This window comes from Candoia aspera, chromosome 1 (assembly GCF_035149785.1).
Source record: "Candoia aspera isolate rCanAsp1 chromosome 1, rCanAsp1.hap2, whole genome shotgun sequence".
NCBI lineage: Eukaryota > Metazoa > Chordata > Lepidosauria > Squamata > Boidae > Candoia > Candoia aspera.
In genome coordinates, this window is record NC_086153.1 from 278433201 (window position 1) to 278454278 (window position 21078).

The window sequence follows — 21078 nt, forward strand, 5'->3', positions numbered from 1 at the left end:
AATAATCCATCTTGTTTCAGCATGTACGACGCTAAAGTAATGAACTATTTGAGCTTGATTTAAACTGGAATGTTTACAGTATTTTAGCTGAGGCCTACTAAGATTGCAGTGATTCTGTGACAAGTTTTCCTTAATTGAATTATAGTGTTTACATAACCCAGAATTTTGGTTTGTTTGGGGGGAACTTGCAAGGCCCTTTGGCATTGGTCAGACAGATGTACTTATGGAAGAAAAAAAAATACCAGCATTTCTAAATAAATCCAATTCACACAAAAACTGAAAATTCCCACTTATTTTGACATATTGTAATCTCTTTGCTTGTTGTGAGGCCACTCAGAGTCATTGAGAACATTCATTTTATTTATTTAATTTTAAAATTTGGGTATACTACAACATTTCAGTATGACTCTAGGCAGTTTCCACAGAAAAGCAATACAAATTATTAAAAGAATTTAACAAATTTAAAAATAATCTCAGTGACATTTCCTCAACCAGCAACCATTCTAATAATGTTGGTCAAATTCTAAAGATTAAGCAAAACTGTCTTGGTTACCTTTCTAAATGATTGAGCAGTTGTCAATCATTAGGAAGGTTGTATCAGAGGGAAGGAGTCACAACAGACGAACATTGACCTCTAGACCCCACCACCACCTCTGGCATGGAGGGGATCTTATGCATTCCTTCCTGGGATGAGCGATGAGAAGAGGCCATGTCTATCTGGAGGGAACACTACCAGTAATATATAGAAGCCAACAGCTTAATAAGTGAAAATCTGTGAAAATCTGTACTTCATATTGTACTCAGAAGTCTGTTGTAAGGTAGTACAGCACCTGCAGCACTGTTACAAATTATCCGTAGTAACTCTCACCTACTAGGAGATGGGATACCATATATCGTACCAGCTGCATCTCCTGAATGGGCAGCCCATCCATCTTGTTTTGGCACATTGCAGTATAGTCTAGGGGAGATGAAGGTGTGGGTTACATTTGCCCAACACCACCTCCTCTTTCTCTCTCAACTTAACCACAAAGGGCAGAAGAAAAGGCTGAACAGTCTCCTTTCCCTTCCCTATCATGATTGTCAGGTTAGTACCCTGATGCTTAACATCAATGCAAGTAAAAGGAAGTCTTTAATAAAGGAGAAAAGCAATGGCAAGGGAGGAAGTTATCCCTGACTCATCCCTGTAGCAAAAGAACTGTAGGAGGAAAAAATTGAAAGGTGAAAGCAGAAACAGTCCTTTGACTTCTACCTGTTATTCTACCTGTGCTTAATTTTTGCCTTCCATGCCATGTTTTGTAAGCTGTTAGGTCTGTAGCAGACCAACAACAGAGGGGAAATTAGTATATCTGGTAGTGAGGGCATGAAGGAGGGGTAGTCTGGTGAACAGTGTCTTCTGGCTCTCTCCATTAGTGTCCACAATCTGTGATTTTGGCCTGTTTTGGGAGAATTGGGATATGGGGTAAAGCATAGAAAAGCTTCCCACTTCCATGTTCACATTTTGGTTGCAGGGGGAGAGAAAAACTGAATATCCCAAAAATAAGGTATTTGGCAGCCCAGTTTTGGTAGTGTGTTGTGGTGCTGTTCAGAGGCCCCATGTAGCCTATGGGTCACAGGCTTTGCATTATAGAATGGTAGTGAGGGAAGAATGGGAAATATTTATCTTGTGCTTTACAATTAAGTTATACCCTAGAATATCTAAAGTGGGTGGGTAGGTGGGCTATGTCTTGCAATTCCAGTATCTATAACTACCTCATTATACCTCTACAGGACTGTAAAAAGATACATAAAATGATAAGGTGAGGCTGGGAAGAGTCAAAGGAAATATTAGCTAAGTGCTTCAAAACTGGAGTAATATACACAGTTCTCTGAATGGGATCAGGAGGATTGTTATAGGTACTGAAACTACTTACTATAGCTGCACTACACTGTAACTTTCTGTAATTAGAAAAATAACTTCTTCAGATTATTTTGGTTTGCAGCCTTGGCTTTTCCCCCAGTTCTTTGGAGGAACAATTACAGATCCAGTATAAAAATATGGCTTCATTTTAATTGTGGTTAATTTACTAGAGTTAGCTGTAAGAATTGCGCAAAATATTATTTGCCAGCCTTAAATGTAGTTACAATTACTTTGTTTGATTGATTGATTGACTGACTGACTGACTGACTGACTGATTGATTATGGCCCATCAAGAATCAGTCCTCTGGTGACCTCATAGATAGATCTCCTCCAGGATGATCTGTATCCAGCCTGGTCCTCCTGGTCTTCCAACAATATATTCATCACCGCTGTAACTGAGTACATCCACTTTGCTGTCCTTCTCTTTCCTTTTCCTTTTCTGAGCCTTATGAAGTTCTCAAAGGAGCTAGATCTTTGCATGTTGAGTCCAAAATATAATTTGAGCCTGGTCATCTGTGCTGCAAGTGAGAACTCTGGATTGATTTGTTCTATGATCCATTTATTTGTTGTCTTGGCTATTCATTATATTCCCAGGAATCTTCTCCAAAGCCAAAGTTCAAAAATGTCAATATTTTTCTATCCTGCATCTTTGAAATCGAACTTTTGGTTCCATAGAGTGTCAAAGGAAAAACCATTGATTGAATTATTCTGATCTTTGTAGGTATAGACATGTCATGGCATCAAAATACCATTTCCAAAGTCTTCATTGCTACCTTACCAAATGCTAGACTGTGCTGCTGGGTTCTTTACTGTAGACTGTCAAACCTAAAAGGCAGAAGCTGTCCACCACTTCAGTAATTTCCCTGCCAATTCTAAGGCTAGTTGCTGTACATGTTGTCATTGGTTTGGTCTTCTTTGTATTTAATCTTAGTCCCATTTGTTTAATGGGTTCCTTGACTTTCATTACTAGATCTTGCAGCTCATTTCCATTTTTAACTATCTGAGTACTGTCATCAGCAAAGCACATGTTATTGATGTTTATTGCTCCAATTTTAAAACCACATTCATCTTCCAATCCAGCATCTCTCAATATATACTTAGCATATAGGTGTCATAAATAAAGGGAGAGAATACAGCATTGTCTCCTTTGCTGACTTGGAGCCAGCTTGTTTTGCTATATTCTTTCTAGAGTGTGACTTCCTGTGCTGTCTATAGGTTTTGCATTAGGACAGTGAGATATTCTGGGATTCTCATTTTCCTAAGAACATTCCTCAGCTTGACATGGCCAACAAAACTGAACACCCTTATATAATCAATGAAGCTCATATTGACTTCTTTTGGGGATTCCTTGGCTTTCTCAATTATCCAGCATGCATTGACAATAACGTCTCTTGTTCCTTAGCTTTTTCTAAAACCAGCTTAAACAACCAACATTTTCATTTCCATGCAGGGCTCTAATCTCTGTTAGATACCCTAAGCATTATCTACTAACATGTGAAATTAAGGATGTTGTAAAATGTTTGCACGCTCTATTAAGTCTCCTTTTTTGGTATTGGTGTGTAGATTGACTTCTCCCAATGTTGGCCACTGTGTTGTTCTCCAGATTTGCTGGCGTAGCTTAGTTAGAACTTTTACCGATTCTTCTTTTGTTGCTTGCCAAGTTGCTGTTGCTATTCCATCCATATCTGTAGCCTTCCAACTTGGTACTGGCAAGAGTGCTGATGTTACTTCATCTTCTACTACTAGAGGTTCTTATAAATAGGGAATATATTCTAAGATATCTTGAATGTTGATATCTCTGCTGTATAGAATTTTATTATACTACTTCTGTCTTTGTTTGATCTTTGAATAAGTTATTATCTGTCCATGCCTTAACATAGTGTTTCTTGAAGTGTGGTCCGAGGACTCAATATCTTATTTGCCAGATATTGACGATATTTGCAAAAATTAAAAACAATGTCTCTCTTCTCATTATTATGTTTTATTTGTTAAAAAATAGTGTCAATTTAATTTTTAATACAGTAAACATTGATAAATGTAACCCATACAAACAAAAGCTCTTTTGGGGTGCTCCATAATTTTTAAAAGTGGGAAGGGGTCCTGAAAGCAAAAAATTTAAGATACACTGCCGTTAACATAACAATTGAGAGCTACAATCTGAAATCATATGATTAATTAAGCCCCTGTATCAGAAAACATAAGGGACGTGGTGGCACTGCGGGTTAAACCGCTGAGCTGCTGAGCTTGCCAATCGGAAGGTCGGTGGTTCGAATCCGCATGATGGGGTGAGCTCCCGTTACTAGTCCCAGCTCCGGCCAACCTAGCAGTTCGAAAACATGCAAATGTGAGTAGATTAATAGGCACCACTTCGACAGGCAGGTAATGGCATTCCGTTTAGTCATGCCGGCCACGTGACCATGGAAGTGTCTACGGACAAACACCGGCTCTTCGGCTTTGAAACGGAGATGAGCACTGCCCCCTGGAGTCGGACACGACTGGACTTAATGTCAAGGGAAACCTTTACCTATCTTTACCTATCAGAAAACATAGTTTATAAACAGTCACGTAGCTTCTAGAGCAGATGGTAGCCCTTTACACAGAATAAAATGAACCATCTTGGTAAACAGATCCAGTATCATTAGAATGATTGTAAAAAAACATTGCACTTCTGGGAGATCAGTAATAAAGTCCAGGGAAACTGTGTCCCACCCTCCAGTAGGGGAGGGTACTGGCTGGAGCCAACCAGCTGGCTTAATAAGGACACCCTTGGCCACACACCAAACATGGCTCAAGGAAACATAGTCTTTGACATCCTCTCTTACCTGTGGTCACCAAAAATCTCTGACCACAAGATGCAGTGTCTTAAAAACTCCCACATGCCTTATAGTTTTATTGGCAGGTTTAAGTTGCAACACCTCTTCCTGGAGAGGAAGCAGAACATACTAATAGCCATTGTAAAAAGTTGTTCTCCAGCCACAGAAAAACAAAAAGAATCAATGTGGGGTTACCCTGAAGGACTTCTATCCAAATCCTGACACATGGGTCCTGTTGTAAACAAATCCAAACCAACAGGTACGCTGCCTGCCTCCCCACCCCTAACATCTCAGCAATGTCCCTTCCCTGTGGAGTCAAAATTGCTAGGCTTCAAGATGATGGCAGGAGGGGAGAGACAGAGAACATCATATTCAGGCTTGTGTGGCCGAGTATCTGGCAGTTTATTTTGTGAGTTAGGAACATAAATAATATAGAAGTTAAAGAAAAAAAAATGCTCCCATTGATATGATATTGGGTGAGAGCTAATAATAAGCTTTTCACATACTGTAGACAGCAACTTTCTCACCGGAAAGGGGCAGAGTAGTAAAAGAGGGTGATGTGTTGGCAGGAAGAGAAGAGTTAGTTAAGATTTGGAATTGGACTTTTGAGTAGGAGAGGAGATGGCTGATGAATCATGTTGGATTAGGTAGCTTTGATTGCTGCTGAGGCCCTGTTTGTTGCAGAGCAAATCCAGGAGCACTGAGGTATTCCAGAGCGGCTTTTCAGAGCCAGCCAGCAACCTGTGGTATTTATGCTTAAGCAGGTTTTGAAAGTAATTTTTAAAATTGTCCATCTATGGTTGATAATGATTAATAATTTAATTGAGGATCCAGGCTTCATACAATAATCTTTCCACTTTTTTAAAAAGGCCATTTTCAAAAGTTACTATTCCAATTTAACATGGTTTGCCCAAGGGCACTTCTCATTTTGGATGTCATTTACTAGACACTTAAAGCAAAATGCAGTAATGGATCTGTACAGAGAAGCATTTTCTTTCAGATTACTCCTACACCCATGAAATATAGTATATATGTTGATATTAATGAGTTTTTAATTGCGCATTGGTGCATCGTTAAAAACCAGTTGTATATTTTTGTTCTGACATGTTGTGTGAAAGAGAGGATCTAGAAGAAATACATTTATTAGGCACGCTGCTATAAGTTTAAATATGCATCACAATGGTACTTGATCTAACTGAGAAATAAACAGAACAGTGATCCCACCATGCATGTATATAATATTTATTTATTTTCACATTTCCATCCCTCGACAATCCAAAGATCTTGGTGGCTATTGTAAACTGTATTGAATAGCTTACATACTGAAAGGAAAGCAATGTGAGCAAGTTGAATAGCCCAGTCTCTAGTCTTTTAGCCTTCACTATTGCTGTCAAATGGCTTACTTTGTTTCTGGGTGGCCTGTTTAACAGTTCTTTAATTCTTTAAGCTGGTTGCTATATCAGGTTATATAGCTAGCTTTTTTTTTTAATCTGTTCAATTGTGACTGATTCTCGGAAACTGCCTGGACAAGTCCCTGCAGTTTTCTTGGCAGGGTTTTTCAGAAGTGGTTTGCCATTGCCTCGTTCCTATCGCTGGGAGAGAGTGACTGGCCCAAGATCACCCAGTTGGCTTTGTGCCTAAGGCAGGACTAGAACTCAGGGTCTCCTGGTTTCTAGCCTGATGCCTTAACCACTACACCAAACTGGCTCTGTAGCTAAATTAATGAAGGATAAATATGTTAATCCTTAATACTCTGTGATTAGATGCAGAGGTGAAACATTTGCGAGAAGGTTCCTTTGCTTGAATGGCTGCTCCATCCAAGATCACTTTACAGTTAAAGAACCATGAGAGCTCAGGAAATTTGATGTTGGCCCATCAGCAATAACACTTGGATGTGCACAGTCTGGCATCTTAAAGAAACATATTCCCGCAGTGTTTGAAGTTATATTTGGGGCTTTTTCTATCATAAAAAGTTCTGGTATAAATCTCATAAATAAATACATTATTTTATGAGCCTGAACATCAGCATTAAAAGTGAGGAAGAAAATTTTTCTGTATACATAGAATTCATGACATCCTACTTCCAGGTTGTTGATATATGATATCCTAAACCAGCCTTCCTGTCATGAGTAAGGATGGCGAGCAGGGGGCTCCCTTCCAGACTGTTAAGCGCATGCGTAGCACTGAGGAATTGGTGAGCCATTCCAAGAGGCACAGATTGGGACCGCCTTAACCTGTGGGGTTTATATGGCTGGGTTTTCCCACGTTTGTTCAGTTTGTTAGGATTACTGTTGTGTATTATCAATAAAACATTAGAGACCAGTTCCCTGTCTCAGAGTGTTTCCTGGGAGTCAGGACATCAATCCTAACAAACTCCTACTCCCATTGAAAGAGGGAGGAACAAGGAATTAAGGAGAGATTTTTAGAAATGTCTGCAGAAAACCAAGAAATGCGGCTCGCCATCCAGCAATTGGCAGCAGCCCTACAACAACACCACCAACAAGTAGATCTCCAGATCAACACATTACAAGCTGCCATGCTACAGCAGTTACAACAACCAGCTCCGATTAACCCACAACCGGCACCAGCAGCAGCAGCAGCAGCAGCAGCAGCAGCAGCAGCAGCTCCACCAGTAATGTTGAGATCCCAGGGCAGTCTACCAGAGAAATTTGGAGGAGAAGCAGGACAGCTGAGAATCTTTCTCACACAGTGTACTGTGTTCTTCGATAGCAGACCTGCAGAGTTTTCCACAGACAGAACCAGAGTCACTTCCATCCTAGGCCTGCTAAAGGGACCAGCTGCCAAATGGGCTATTCCCATGGTGGAGAACAACGACCCGTTCTCAACTACTACCAGAACTTTTTGGCAGGATTCCGAGCACACTTTGACGACCCGATCAGAGAAGCCACGGCCAGCTGGGAAATTCGGAAGCTCAAGCAAGGTAACAAGAGGGTGGGAATCTACATTGTGGATTTCAAGTTATTAGCAGGAGATCTGGACTGGAATGAGAGTGCATTAAAAGACCAATTCAAACAGGGGCTGGATGAAGAGATTAAGAATGAATTAGTGCGCCAGGGAACACCAGCTACGTTAGAAGCCCTATATCAGTTATCGGTGGTCATAGATGCCAGACTAGAGGAGCTTAGGCAGATGCAACCGGGGAGAAACAGAACCCTCAGAGCGTTTTCAGGATTTCCAACTCTCCCCGTAGCAGCCGCTCACTCAACACAAGAGGAGCCAATGCAGATTGGGGCAAGCAGGAGACTGATTTCCGAAGCTGAGAGGCAGAGAAGGAGAGAGAGAGCCCTTTGTTTCTACTGCGGAGCCCAGGGGCACATGGTGAGAGCTTGCCCAGCGAGAGGCCAAGCAGCCTTAGTAAGACCTCCAGGGCAGGCAGCTGAAACAAGACCCATCCCCGCCTCTGTTTCCAATCAGGGAAACTCCGTCGGTCTCCCTCCACAGAGCTCAGCAGGGAGACCATCAATCAATTAAGAAGGGCTCATTCCGAGGATTCCAGACAAGCCTTTTACTACTTACCAGTAATAATCCATGTCAACCCAGAGCACCAGGTCAAGCTAGAGGCCCTCGTGGATTCTGGAGCTTCAACTAATTTTATTGATGCGCAGACTGTACAAGACTGCAACATCCCGACCAGAGAATTACCATGCCCCATAGAAGTGGAGACCATTGACGGCCAGCCCCTCAAGGCAGGGCCGATTAGAAGGCTCACAGAACCGGTGCAACTGACAACGGGAGACCACACTGAGTGGATCCAGCTTTATGTTACTGCATCGCTTAATGTGCTGGTAATCCTAGGCACACCTTGGCTGAGGATCCACAACCCCTTGCTGGACTACAGGAGCAATCTCCTTCCCAGCTGAGGAATGCCAGCACCACAAGATTCAAGCCGCCCCACGCTCTCCAGCAACCAACACAGTCACTGAAGCAGGGGGGGTCCAGTTGCCAGCCAAGTATGCGGATTTTGCAGACGTTTTCAGCGAACAGGAGGCCACAGCACTACCCCTCCATAGGGACTGTGACTGTACCATTGAGTTACTACCAGGAGCCAAAGTTCCAGCAAAGAAACAATATTCCATGTCTCCCAGGGAACTCGCCACCTTAAAGGATTACTTAGACTCTAATCTCCAAAAGGGATTTATCCGACCATCTACTTCCCCAGCGTCTGCTCCGACCTTCTTTGTACCAAAGAAGTCTGACCCGTTGGCACCTGCACCCCAGGAGACACCCATGAGAGTAGTACACGATTTCAGTCCCCTCAATAAGGTAATAAAAAGAGAATCCTATCCTCTGCCATTAATCTCGGATCTGCTAGATCGCTTACAGAGGGCACGCATTTTTACCAAGTTGGATCTCAGGAGTGCATACAATCTCATCCGGGTGAAAGAGGGCCACGAATACCTGACTGCCTTCGACACCAGGTTTGGCAAATTTGAGTACCTTGTTATGCCCTTTGGCTTGTCTAATGCAGGAGCCATATTTTCCAGATTTATGAATCACGTTTTTGCTGATTTATTAGATAAGTATCTGGTCGTTTATCTAGATGACATATTAATTTTCTCTGAGGATGCCACAACTCACGTAACCCATGTACGTAATGTTTTGCAAAGGCTGAGAGAGAACAGGTTGTTCGCCAAGCTAGAGAAGTGTGCCTTTGATTTAACTGAAGTACATTTCCTGGGCTATATAGTATCAACAGAAGGCATATCCATGGATCCTGCTAAGGTCCAGGCAATTCTCTCTTGGCCACCTCCCCGAAATGTTAAAGAGGTAGAAAGGTCGTTAGGATTTTATAATTTTTATCACCGTTTTATAAAAAATTACAGTGACCGTACTAGACCCCTCACACAGCTTTTGAAGAAAGGCTCAAAATTCATCTGGGGGGAGATACAGCAAGCAGCCTTCCAGGAATTTAAGCAGCTCTTTGCATCCCAGCCGCTCTTAAGGCACCCTGATCCCACGAAGCAATTCATAATGTATTCAGATGCTTCAGATATTGCCATTGGGGCAGTGTTATTGCAATATACAAACAAAGCCGAGAATACATTGCTTCCTTGTGCCTTTTTTTCACGCCTGCTCTTACCAGCAGAGAGAAACTATGATGTTTTCAACAAGGAGTTGCTGGCAATTAAAGCAGCATTCCAAGAGTGGAGGCACTGGCTCGAAGGGGCGACCCTTCCTGTGAAAGTTTGTACTGATCACAAAAATTTACAGCTTCTACAAAACACCAGATCCCTCACCCCACGTCAAATCAGATGGAGCCAGTTTTTCTCCCGTTTCAATTTTGTTATTTCTTATGTGCCTGGGTCGCAAAACTGCTTGGCAGACGCCCTGTCTCAATCCTTTCAGGCAAGCCCCACCGCTCACCAGGAAGTACAGGCTACTATATTACAACCTCACAACTTTGATCAGTCTATGAGGGGGAGCCAGACAGAGATTTTAGCAGCAGGCAGACAAGCAGAGGACCTATTTACAAGAGCCAGAGCTCAGCAGCAACAGGACCCATACGCCAGGGCCCGGATGGATGACCTCCAGAGGGCCCCGCAAGACAATGCCTCACCATTCAATGTGGAGGCAGAAATACTCTGGCATAGTGGGCGGTTGTATATCCCCCCTTCATTAAGGGAAGAAGTACTGAGACTTTGCCATGACCACCAAACGGCCGGCCATGGAGGCGTTTTCAAGACTCTCCATAGAGCTCTGAGAGACTACTGGTGGCCCAAGATGGTTGCAGACATAAAGGGTTATGTTGCCTCTTGTCACACTTGCAGACGAGCCAAACCTCTCCCAGGGAGGCCCACAGGCCTGTTGCAACCCCTACCCACCCCCAGTCAGCCTTGGGATACTGTCTCCATGGATTTCATCACTGATTTACCACCGGTCCAAGGGCTGACTTCCATACTGGTGGTAGTGGACCTTTTCACAAAGATGGCACATTTTATTCCTTGCAAGGGCCTCCCGTCTGCACCAGCCACAGCACAGTTGTTTATGGACCATGTCTTCAGGTATAGAGGCATGGTTAATCATGTGGTGAGTGACCGAAGCCCACAGTTCTCTTCCAGGTTCTGGAGGGCCCTTTTCCAGTCATTAGGGGTCCAGATCCACCTGTCATCAGCGCATCATCCTGCCAGTAATGGGCAAGCAGAGAAAATTAACCAATGGTTACAGCAGTATCTCAGGTGTTACACCACTTATCGGCAAGACAATTGGCGAGCCCTGCTACCCATGGCAGAATTTACTTATAACAACTCTGTACAGTCATCTACCCAGATGTCTCCGTTCCAAGCACTCTATGGGGTTAACCCTCAGGTGTTGCCCACCTCCTCCCAGCAGGGAACTGTCCCAGCCGCGGCTGATTTTCTTAAAGAGCAACAAGCCGCACAGGAGTTGTTAAAGGAGCAGCTGAACAGGGCAAAGAGTGTTTACAAGAGAGCTGCAGATGCTCACAGACAGGAAGGGCCAGCGATTGCAGTAGGAGACAAGGTGTGGCTCTCTACCAAATTTTTGAAATCTACCAGACCATCCAAGAAATTGGACTCTAAGTTTGTGGGGCCTTTCACTGTAGTACAGCAGATAAATCCAGTGGCTTATCGTTTACAGCTGCCAGCATCCATGAAAGTCCATCCAGTCTTTCACAGATCATTGCTAGCCAAGGACCCTCCCCCAAGTGCCTTACGATCGCAACTGCCCCCCCCCACCTCCAGTAATTGTGCAGGGGGAGGAAGAATACGAGGTTGAGGACATTCTGGACTCTAGGAGGAGGGGAAGGGGCATCCAATATTTCATACACTGGAAAGGGTACCCCGAGGAAGAGCGCACGTGAGAGAATGCCAGGGATGTACATGCTCCAGCACTGGTTCATCGTTTTCATCAGCTTTTCCCTCACAAACCCAAGCCTCGCATTTTACCCGAGATTCCTCTTTCGGCTGAGCAGGTTGAAGAAGCCCAAGCTGAGGAGTTTGTGAGTGTGTACCTCCCCACCCCCCGCCTGAAGCCTTGCCTCCAGTTACAGAGGAGGTGGGGGAACCACAGCCCTCCACCTCGGGCTTACAGTTCCCAGGGGGGAGGGGGGCTGACTTTTCTAACTCTCTAGATGTTTTCCAGCAGCAGCCACCTGGCCCAGAGGTGTTATCTGACTTGGAGAGCAGTACTGCTTCGTCCTTGGAGGAGTTTTCCTTTGAAGACTTTCCATCGTTGCCCAGTTCCCATGGGACCTTAGAAGCAGACGGCGAATCTTATCAAGACTCTGGAGGGGAGGGAGCTGAAATGGAATGTGAATCTGGAGGGGAGGGTGATGTCATGAGTAAGGATGGCGAGCAGGGGGCTCCCTTCCAGACTGTCAAGCGCATGCGTAGCACTGAGGAATTGGTGAGCCATTCCAAGAGGCACAGATTGGGACCGCCTTAACCTGTGGGGTTTATATGGCTGGGTTTTCCCACGTTTGTTCAGTTTGTTAGGATTACTGTTGTGTATTATCAATAAAACATTAGAGACCAGTTCCCTGTCTCAGAGTGTTTCCTGGGAGTCAGGACACTTCCTTAGTGTAGGGGTTCCACAAATGTGTTTATTTCAGCTGCCAGAATTCTCGGCAAAGATAATATTTCAAACATTGGGTAAATTGCTTTTTTTCCAGTTTTTGTAGCATAATTGTTATATATGGTGGTTTGGTGGGGTGGGAGGACAGTTAAGAAAGAGACTGAGATATCTCTTATGCATGTTCTTGAGTCAATGCATACAAAGCAGAGGATATTCATAATCAGGATCCTTTGCATCCTTGCATTTTTTTTCAGTATTTATCTAACTAAAACTGCACTGGAATATAGTTTTTCTCCTACATCTATTTTTTCCAATAGATATCATCACGCTAACAGCTTACATTTATGCTTGTAGAAAATGTTTTCATTATTCCACAAGCAAAAGTTTTACAAAGGGTATTAGCTGAGAAAATGGCACAGGGGAAAATCTATTCTCAGCACCACCAATACAGATATATTTAATCTTAATTGGCATGGGAGTTCTCTTTACCTGCTTTTAACTTCTTTAAAAACTGCAGAAAATTCTAATTGGGGTCTTGCAGAATATGTCTAGTTTGGCACATTTTGGAAATTTAAACTGAATATTTAAAAATAATTACCTAATTGTTAAACTGATTTAACAATTGGTATGCCACTTTAAAGATATCCTTGTGGCTTACAATCAAATTGAAACAGTACGTTTTAATTTTTGATGGAATAAGAAAATTGAATCTGCTGAATTAAGTTGCTTTTTTCTTAATTAACTTTTCGATAATGAACCATTTCAGTCTGGTTTAGGTCTGGTTTTGAGACCAAATCAGGGGATGGTCACCTTGGTAAATGATGTACATCAAGAACTGAACAAGGCTTGGTTGTAATCCTGTTGCTTCTACTTACTGTAACTTTTCAAGATCTTTTGTCACCATTGAGCAAAATAAGATTGGAACATAAGGGTTACAATTACAGTGGCTACAGTCATTCCTGAAAGGATGGCCTCAGAGGATGGTCCTGGAGGCTGCGGCTGCAACTCTGGGCCACTAACCTATGAGGGCCTTTACCATTCTGTTTTTCCCTTATGCATCTATATTAAACTCTGGCAGAGTTTCAGAATGTTGTTGTTAGTTACAACATGAGTAACATCTAATCTGTCTCTGCTTTCTATCTGATTCCAAGAAACTTATTGAAATCCTGAGTGATTACCTGGACATGGAAATAGACTGGATGTGGTATAATAAATTAAGGTTGAATTCAGACATGATAGAGGTGCTCTTGATCAACAGAGCTGATCAGGAATTGGGTTTATCCTATTTTGAATAAGGTAGCACTCACTCTGAAAATATAGGTTCATCATTTGGAGATTTTTCTGTAGTCAACCTGGAGCCTATATTTGCAGATGTTGGAAGTGGTGTAAGTTTCTTTGCTCAGCTAAGGCTGCTAAACTAACTGCATCTGTTCTTGGGATGTTTAGAATCTAGCTAGGATGATACGTGCCTTAATTACAACATGATTGGATTATGGATATAGTGTATTCTGCAAAGAGCTGCCCTTGAAGAATATTAAAAATCTAAATTGGTCCAAAAGTAGCCTCCTAGTTATTAATGGGTGGGATATAAGAAGCATGTGATATCCTAATTGGAATAGCTGCACTGGTTTCCTGTTTAAAATTCTAGTAATCTTTAAAGTTCTTAATATTTTAGGATTAGGATGTTTACAGTCTTCTACCTTCTCCCATATTATTTCTGCCAGCCAGTTGAGATCACCTTTGGAATCATTTCTGTATGACTCAGTAATCCCTGAGATCCATTTGCCTATGATTAGAAAGAGGGTCTTTTCAGTGCCTGCATCAAAACTCTGAAACCCTCTTCTGTTGGTGAGGACTTTCCTTTCTGGGAAGGCCTTCAGTGTATAATCTCATCTGCTGTTTTTTTTTAAATTATTATTTCAAGACTGAAGTATTTTTTTGCACATTGGTTTTTTTTTTTTGGATGTTTTAACAGTTATGAAATAGGAACTGCCTAGAACTCTAGGGAGGATAAATAAGATGAAAATATTTTAAGTAAAAATATAAACTAGAACAAGCTAAATGGAGAAGCCTAAACAATAGGACAGAAATCATTTAAAAAGCAACAGTGAATGGTCTTCATTTCTCTAGAAATATTATTTCTTACTCTGTGTGCTACTGCCAAAAAGGCCTCTTCCCTTCAGTTGTTGCATCACTGTTTGGTGGGGCACTGAGGAGGCCCTGTGAAGAGCAATGCATGATTTGGGTAGGAACATACAGGAAAAGGCACCTTTCAAGTAGCCTAGACCTAAGGCATTTAGAATTTTAAAGGTTAAGATGTTTGACCAGAAGCCACTCAAATGGATATGTATATATGGTTAAAATATTACTTTTTAGTCTTTCAACCCTATTCAAAAACAATTGCAGTTTTTGAACAATTTCTAAAAGCTTTTCTGCATACAATACATTGCAATATTCATAACAAAGTTATTTAAACATGGGTAATTGTGAACAAGACAGCACCATCTAGTTTAGATAGCATCTGTTGTATTGGCCAAAATGGATAAAAGTCACTTAGAGATCAGTGTACTATTCATTTCAACCTAAGTGTCCATCCTTCTCCTGAGCCGTTATAATGCATCTTGGTCTGGCAGATTGTAATCATGGTGACTTATGCTCTAGTCACCTCAAGAATGGGCTATTGCAATGCACTCAACATGGGGCTGCCCTTGAAAACCACTGAGAAGCTACAGCTGGTCAAGACTGCAGTGGCACAGGCAGTAATGGGTATGCCATGGTATGCCTGTGTGACACCACTGCCTCTGCAAGCTGCACTGGTTGCCAGTTGGCTTCTAGTGCAATTCAAGGTCTAGCTACCACCTATAAAACCCTTCATGGCGTATGGTCTGGTTATCTGAGGGGCTGCCAATTTCTGATCCAGCAGAATGAATGTGTTTCAAGTCTCTTCAATTGATTAATGCCACCTAGTAGGAATCCAGGAGCATGCCTTCTATGCCATGGCTCTTGCCCTTTGGAATAGGATTGCCCCAGAGATCTGTACAGCTCCCACCCTGATGGTGTTCCGAAAGGCATTGAAAACCTGATTATTTTCCCAAGGGGTAGGGTGGTTGGTGAGATTATGTGCTGTTTTGTATGGTTTTCTGGACACACATCATTTGCTCTATTATAATTCTGCCTTTTTATGATGTAAAGTGCCCAAGACTTTGGGAGCTGGGCATTCTTTAAATCAATGTAATAAAAACCAGAATTTCCTGCAGCTTCCCCACCAATAACCTAAGCATCACTTTGTAGCCTCACTTAGAAGTAAAAAAGTAGATATAGAGAGCTTTGTCAGTAAGGCGTTGATCCTCGGTCCAATAGTTTCTCCTGAAGATTTGAAGTTACTTGAACTGGTAAGACACGACATTGAGGAATAAGGCAAAAGGGAGAAACGCCAGTGCTGAGTAGGGGCATCTTCTGTAAGCAAGAGATTCTCCTGATTTAGGAGGTTCTTCCCATCCATAGCCCAAACTATTTAGAGGGTATCAAGTCTCTCTCACCTTCTCTCTCAAATTAAAAAGAAAATCTGTAGAGTGAAAGATCGTTCAGGAACAAATGTGCTATTAGTGTTTTTTTGGATTTAAGCTGGTAAAAAAATGAACAAATATAAAATTTTCTTCCTCAGGGAAAGATCATATTTGTCGATTTGTTGGCTGTGGGAGGAATGACAGATTTAATTATGTGGTCATGCAATTGCAGGTAGGTTTTATACTTTTATCACTTTGTGTAAATTGTTAATGAGTGTCTCTGTGGTTTGCCCTCCTGCACATAAAGAAATCTGTTTTTCTATTTAAGCGGGAAAGACTCTGCAGATGAAATCCAAGATATACAGTATGTCTGATTTTCTATAAGATTATCCAGTTTTGCTGATTCTTCTCTGATGTTCAACTTTTTCTCTGAAAATATCTATTTGTGAACTGACTGTGTATTATTGTGTATTTTCATTCCATTTTTAACCCCATTAGTTTTATTAATTTATAAAGAGATTAGACAAGTGCTTTTGTTACCTGTGGAACTATACTCTGCAAAAGTAGACAAACTTTAGTCTGTCAGACCAAAATCTACAGGTTTGAATGGCTTGAAAAGCTATACTTAGAAGAATTTGATTATACTTTCATTTGCTTAGTTTGTTCTTAAAGCTATAAAATTTTATTCCAGCCCTCAAGGATATAATGTTTTTAAAAAAAGAGAAGAGAAAGTTGGAACTGAGCCAAATAGCTTCATACTTTTTCAGAGGAGATCTTTTTGAAACAAAAAGTAGAGAAAATATTGCCTTATTGGTTTGAATTTGATTGCTGATTCTGTATCACAATATCCTAATCTCCCCAAGTTTTGCTGGGCTGCCTCATCATGGTGGGGGTTGTTCCTGGGAGGGATGAATGAAGAACACTGGGAGTGTATGCCAAGAGTATATATTTCCAGCAGGGTCATCCAAAGCATGAAGACCATCCCAGCTGCCCAGCTAAAGCCAGCAGCAGTGATATAGGAAGATGCTGTGGGCAGATGATAAGTTTGGTAACAATCGCAAAGGCATTAATTCATATTTTTACAGTTTATGGTTTTTATAGTTTGGGTTTTTTGTTGTTTCTGTGAGCCACCCAAGATTTTAAGATGGGTGGCCATCCAAATCTTTTAAATAAATAAATACTGTGCAGGAGAAGGCAATGCTAAACTCCTGGTAAAATGCTCCTGTATTTTTATCAAGAAAACCACATGCATAAAGAATATTAAATGATTGATGATATAGTGCTGGATAATGAACTCCTTGCGATTGAAGACTGGAATGCCGAAGTTGGAAATATTAAGGAGGAAAGTGTAGTTGTCATCAAACAAATCAACCCAGAGTCCTCACTTGAGGCACAAATCATCAGCCTCAGATTATCCTAATTTGGACACTTCATTTATTTATTTGTTGGTTTATTTATTTATTTTTCAAATTTCTATCACCGCCCATTTCTCCCAAAAAGGGGACTCTGGGCGGTTATTATGCTGGAGGAGGTGGAAGGAAAGAGAAGAGGACAACCAGCAGCAAGGTGGATGGACTCAATTACAGTGGTGATGGAGGCACTGTTGGAGGACCTGAAAGACCAGATTAGGGACAAATCGTGATGGAGAATATCTGTCTATATGGTTGTTAAGAGTCAACATTGATTTGATGGCACATAACCAAATCAAATCACATCCTAATCTCTTCACTTAATTTTTCACAGTGATCTAACACAGGGATAGACATTCTTTTTTGGACTTTGGAATTTTGGGAATATGCCATAGGTGCTTTCATAAAATGGCTGTCATGGTGGTCTTTTACAAAAATGACTGCTGTGGTAGACGTAGCCAGTCACAATATGCACACTTATATGTGATTAAACTAGTGGGGTGTTTCCTGCCACAATACCTAGAGTCCTTTAGATTGTTTCTACCATTTCTGCTTGTTCTGCCTACTTTTTGGCAGTTTTTTTCTTGTAGGGAATAGACCAAACCAAAATACCAAGTTATAGCCACTTTTATTGGTCTATATGGGGTCTAAAGGCATTTTGCTTTCTGTTGTTGTTATTACTATCGCTAATAAATTTAATTATTATTTAATAATAATTGAGGAGGGGAACATACTGATTCCCATAGCCAGTGCTTTGTCTAACATGTGTTTTTAAAATCAATAATGTAATTCACTGGGCATGTCTTCTTTTTGAGACTACATCCTAAAAAAGTTTAGCGTGTAGCAGCTGATTAATTAAATAAAATAAAGTAGAACCTATGAAATGTTCAATTACGATTAGCTTCTGTAACTTATTTTATTTGTTCATGGGTAGAGAAGAGAAGGTCATTCACTGATACCAAAAAGGCAATTTTGGTACTAGGTAAATTTCCATGGAAAAGGCATCTTCAGTATGCTTGAATGCAAAGGTTTAGGCACTCCTGGTCAGGTGGAAGTGAATAGCAGTTGACTTTAGGTCCTTATGGTGCAGTTAAACACATCTTTCTCTAAATTTGAATGCATACTTACACAGTCGGTGAAGAAACTACGGCTGAAAAGAGGCTGAAGATTTCAGCAAGACAAAATTCTGAAACACACCACCAAATTAACATGAAGCACTTAACAGGAAAAGAAATGTTTTGGAATGGCTTTCACAATTCCCAGACTTGAATATTATTAAAAATCTGTAGAGAGATCTCAAATCTGCATTGAATACAAGAAATTCTAGGAATATTTCTGAGCTGGAAGAGTTCTACAAGGAGGAGTGAAAAAATCCAAAACCAAGAACAGAGAGGAAACATTTGGAAGTTGCTATTTCTGCCAAAGGTGGTGTTACTAAGTACTGACTAAGTGGGTGTTCAAACCTGCCATATTTACTGTTTTCTTGTTTTGACTCTGCAAACAGCTGCCCATAAATCTTAAGTATGCATTAAAATTTGCAGATATATGTCATATTTAACTTCGTTCCATGCAGAAATTGTCAGCTTCTGCTGACTTAGGGGTTCATTGAAGCATACAGTTTGATCAGGGGTGCCTACATTTTAATCTACTCCTATATATTCAGATGTCACAATTGAACAGTTTTTCTTTAGTCATTAGTTGTTTAACTTAGAAAGGGGGAACTGGAAGAGGGCTTCTCATGTTTTAGCAAGACTTTAAAATACTATAATAATAAACAGCAAAAAAAGTACACGTTTTCCTAAATAATTTAATAGTTTAAGTATTGCAGTGCTGTTGTCCTTAATTTGCCAGAAAAAAAAAGGACTTCTAATGTGTAATCAGTTTATCTGCTAAATGCTGATTATCAAAAGTAGATGAGAAAAAAATATATATTTCTGGATTTTGGCATTTTTGTTTCTTTCAGGGGCGGAACTTAGCAGATCTGCGTCGAAGCCAAACTAGAGGGACTTTCACAATTAGTACTACTTTGCGTCTTGGCAAGCAAATTCTGGAGTCTATTGAGAGCATTCATTTGGTGGGATTTTTACACAGAGATATTAAGCCAGTGAGTTTTTCCATGTGTCAAATCCAAGAATTTGCTTAAGTTGCAGGTTTACATAGCATAGCAATTTATTAGATCTAGATAAATAAGATCTAATTTATCTAGTCTGGTCCTATTTTAAAAATGAATATTTAATTGTTACACAGGTATATGAATTTTCAGTTAATATCATCTCAACAACTGTAATTATTTTATCTAATAATTGCTGCGGGCTTAAAAACAAGTTGTTAATGTAAAAAACTAAAGATGATTGCCTCATCTACTGAGAATATATTAACATTTTCTTACAGTGGAGTCAGCAGATTCTACAGAGGATGTCTCCCTCCCACTTGACCTGGGAGCAGGGCTAGAAACGATTACTAACATCCCTTCCTGTGTAAAGAGATATCTCCTTTCCCAGTTCTGGCCTTGTCTTGCCCTGAAGAACATGCAAGCCCATCGATTCCTCCAAGGACTCTCTCAGTCTAGAGATCTTCCATTTTTAATCCCCCCCCCCTTTTCTCTTACTGAACATGTGACAAAATGATAAACAAGTTAATGGACAGCATCTCTCCAATGGCTGGGTCTCCATATATGTACCAACTTGTCCTCTCCTCCAGAGATGCCAGCTATCTGCAGCTGTGGAGTCACTGGCCATAAGCCCTGAAACTACTGGACGGCCTGTTGCCACTCCTCCAGGGAGCCAGCTCACCCTGGCACAAGAGATGATTGAAGCTTAGAGAGTGATTTCTCCCATTTGCTGAGGGAGCAGCCATCTCAACCGGGTCTCCCAGGTAACATCCCTTTTTGAAGCTCCCATGGCCTTTGGCTCCCTGAAGATTCCTATAGGCCAAATCAGGCCTCAGCCTGTTTGGATTAGGTCAATGCTAGTGATCACTCACCCCTTTGGAAAGACCATTTTGTGATTCCCCAACTGGATTGAACTGCAGGGAGTGGGAGGGGGAGGAAGGGGAAACAGCACTGTTCCATTTCCCTCCTCCCCCTTGCTCCTCTGAAACAATCTCTGCGGATTGTGGAGTGCCTCGACTCCCATTGCAAGGAGAAGAGCTGGACAATCAAGTGAAAGATGGGCACCAAGTCCCCTCCTCCTTTTGCACATGAATTCCGTTCAGGACCAGCCAGACAGGGAAGAAGGGGAGCTGCCCCTGGAATAGGAAGATCCACAGCCAGTTGCCAAATCCATCAGGCTTTTACAAAATCAGACTTCCTACAACTTCTCAAAAAAGTCTGCAAGGTTCTAGTTCTCAGGGAACAGAACCCCCTGGCCTCATAGAACCCTTAGTGGGTCTATGAGCAACAGAGATGTTCCCTGTAGTTAGCAATCCTACCTCAACAAAGTCTTTGAGGCAGAATTGGAGGGGGGGGAGCGCGTGATGGCTGTGAAGAGTGGCTCCTCTCTGTCTGTGCTAGATCTGCTCGACCTCCCCAGTGTATACCCTCATACCAGCATTGGTTTGGGGGAACATAGTAAATAAAGATGGGGAAGATACCTACAAACACCCAGAGGACAGGAAAATAAGATCCTGCAGCACAGAAAACAGCCCTAGCTACAATGCCCTCCCTCAGTATTTACCACGGATTCTTTCATGTGAGCCAGACAGCTAACAGTTCATCTCTATAGAGCCAAAGAAGCATAGACATGGCTGAACAAAGTAACTAAGGCTTTTTTGGTGGGTGCTCATCAGAACAATGCCCAGTTCAGCCAGAGGCATTGCAGCTAATATGGTCACCAGAACACAGGACCATTTTGGATTTAGAGGCTAATATTGGGCCCATTCAAGGGGGAAAAGTTTCTTGG

General features: G+C 41.6%; 1 protein-coding gene across 1 annotated transcript in view; it reads left to right on the top strand.

The window, feature by feature from the left end:
* Positions 1-21078, top strand: part of TTBK2 (tau tubulin kinase 2) — an 89984-nt gene that overhangs the window by 29969 nt on the left and 38937 nt on the right. The window contains exons 4-5 of the mRNA XM_063289878.1: positions 15929-16002; positions 19143-19283. Of these exons, the coding sequence (XP_063145948.1) occupies positions 15929-16002; positions 19143-19283 (215 nt within the window). The remainder of the gene's footprint in view (positions 1-15928; positions 16003-19142; positions 19284-21078) is intronic.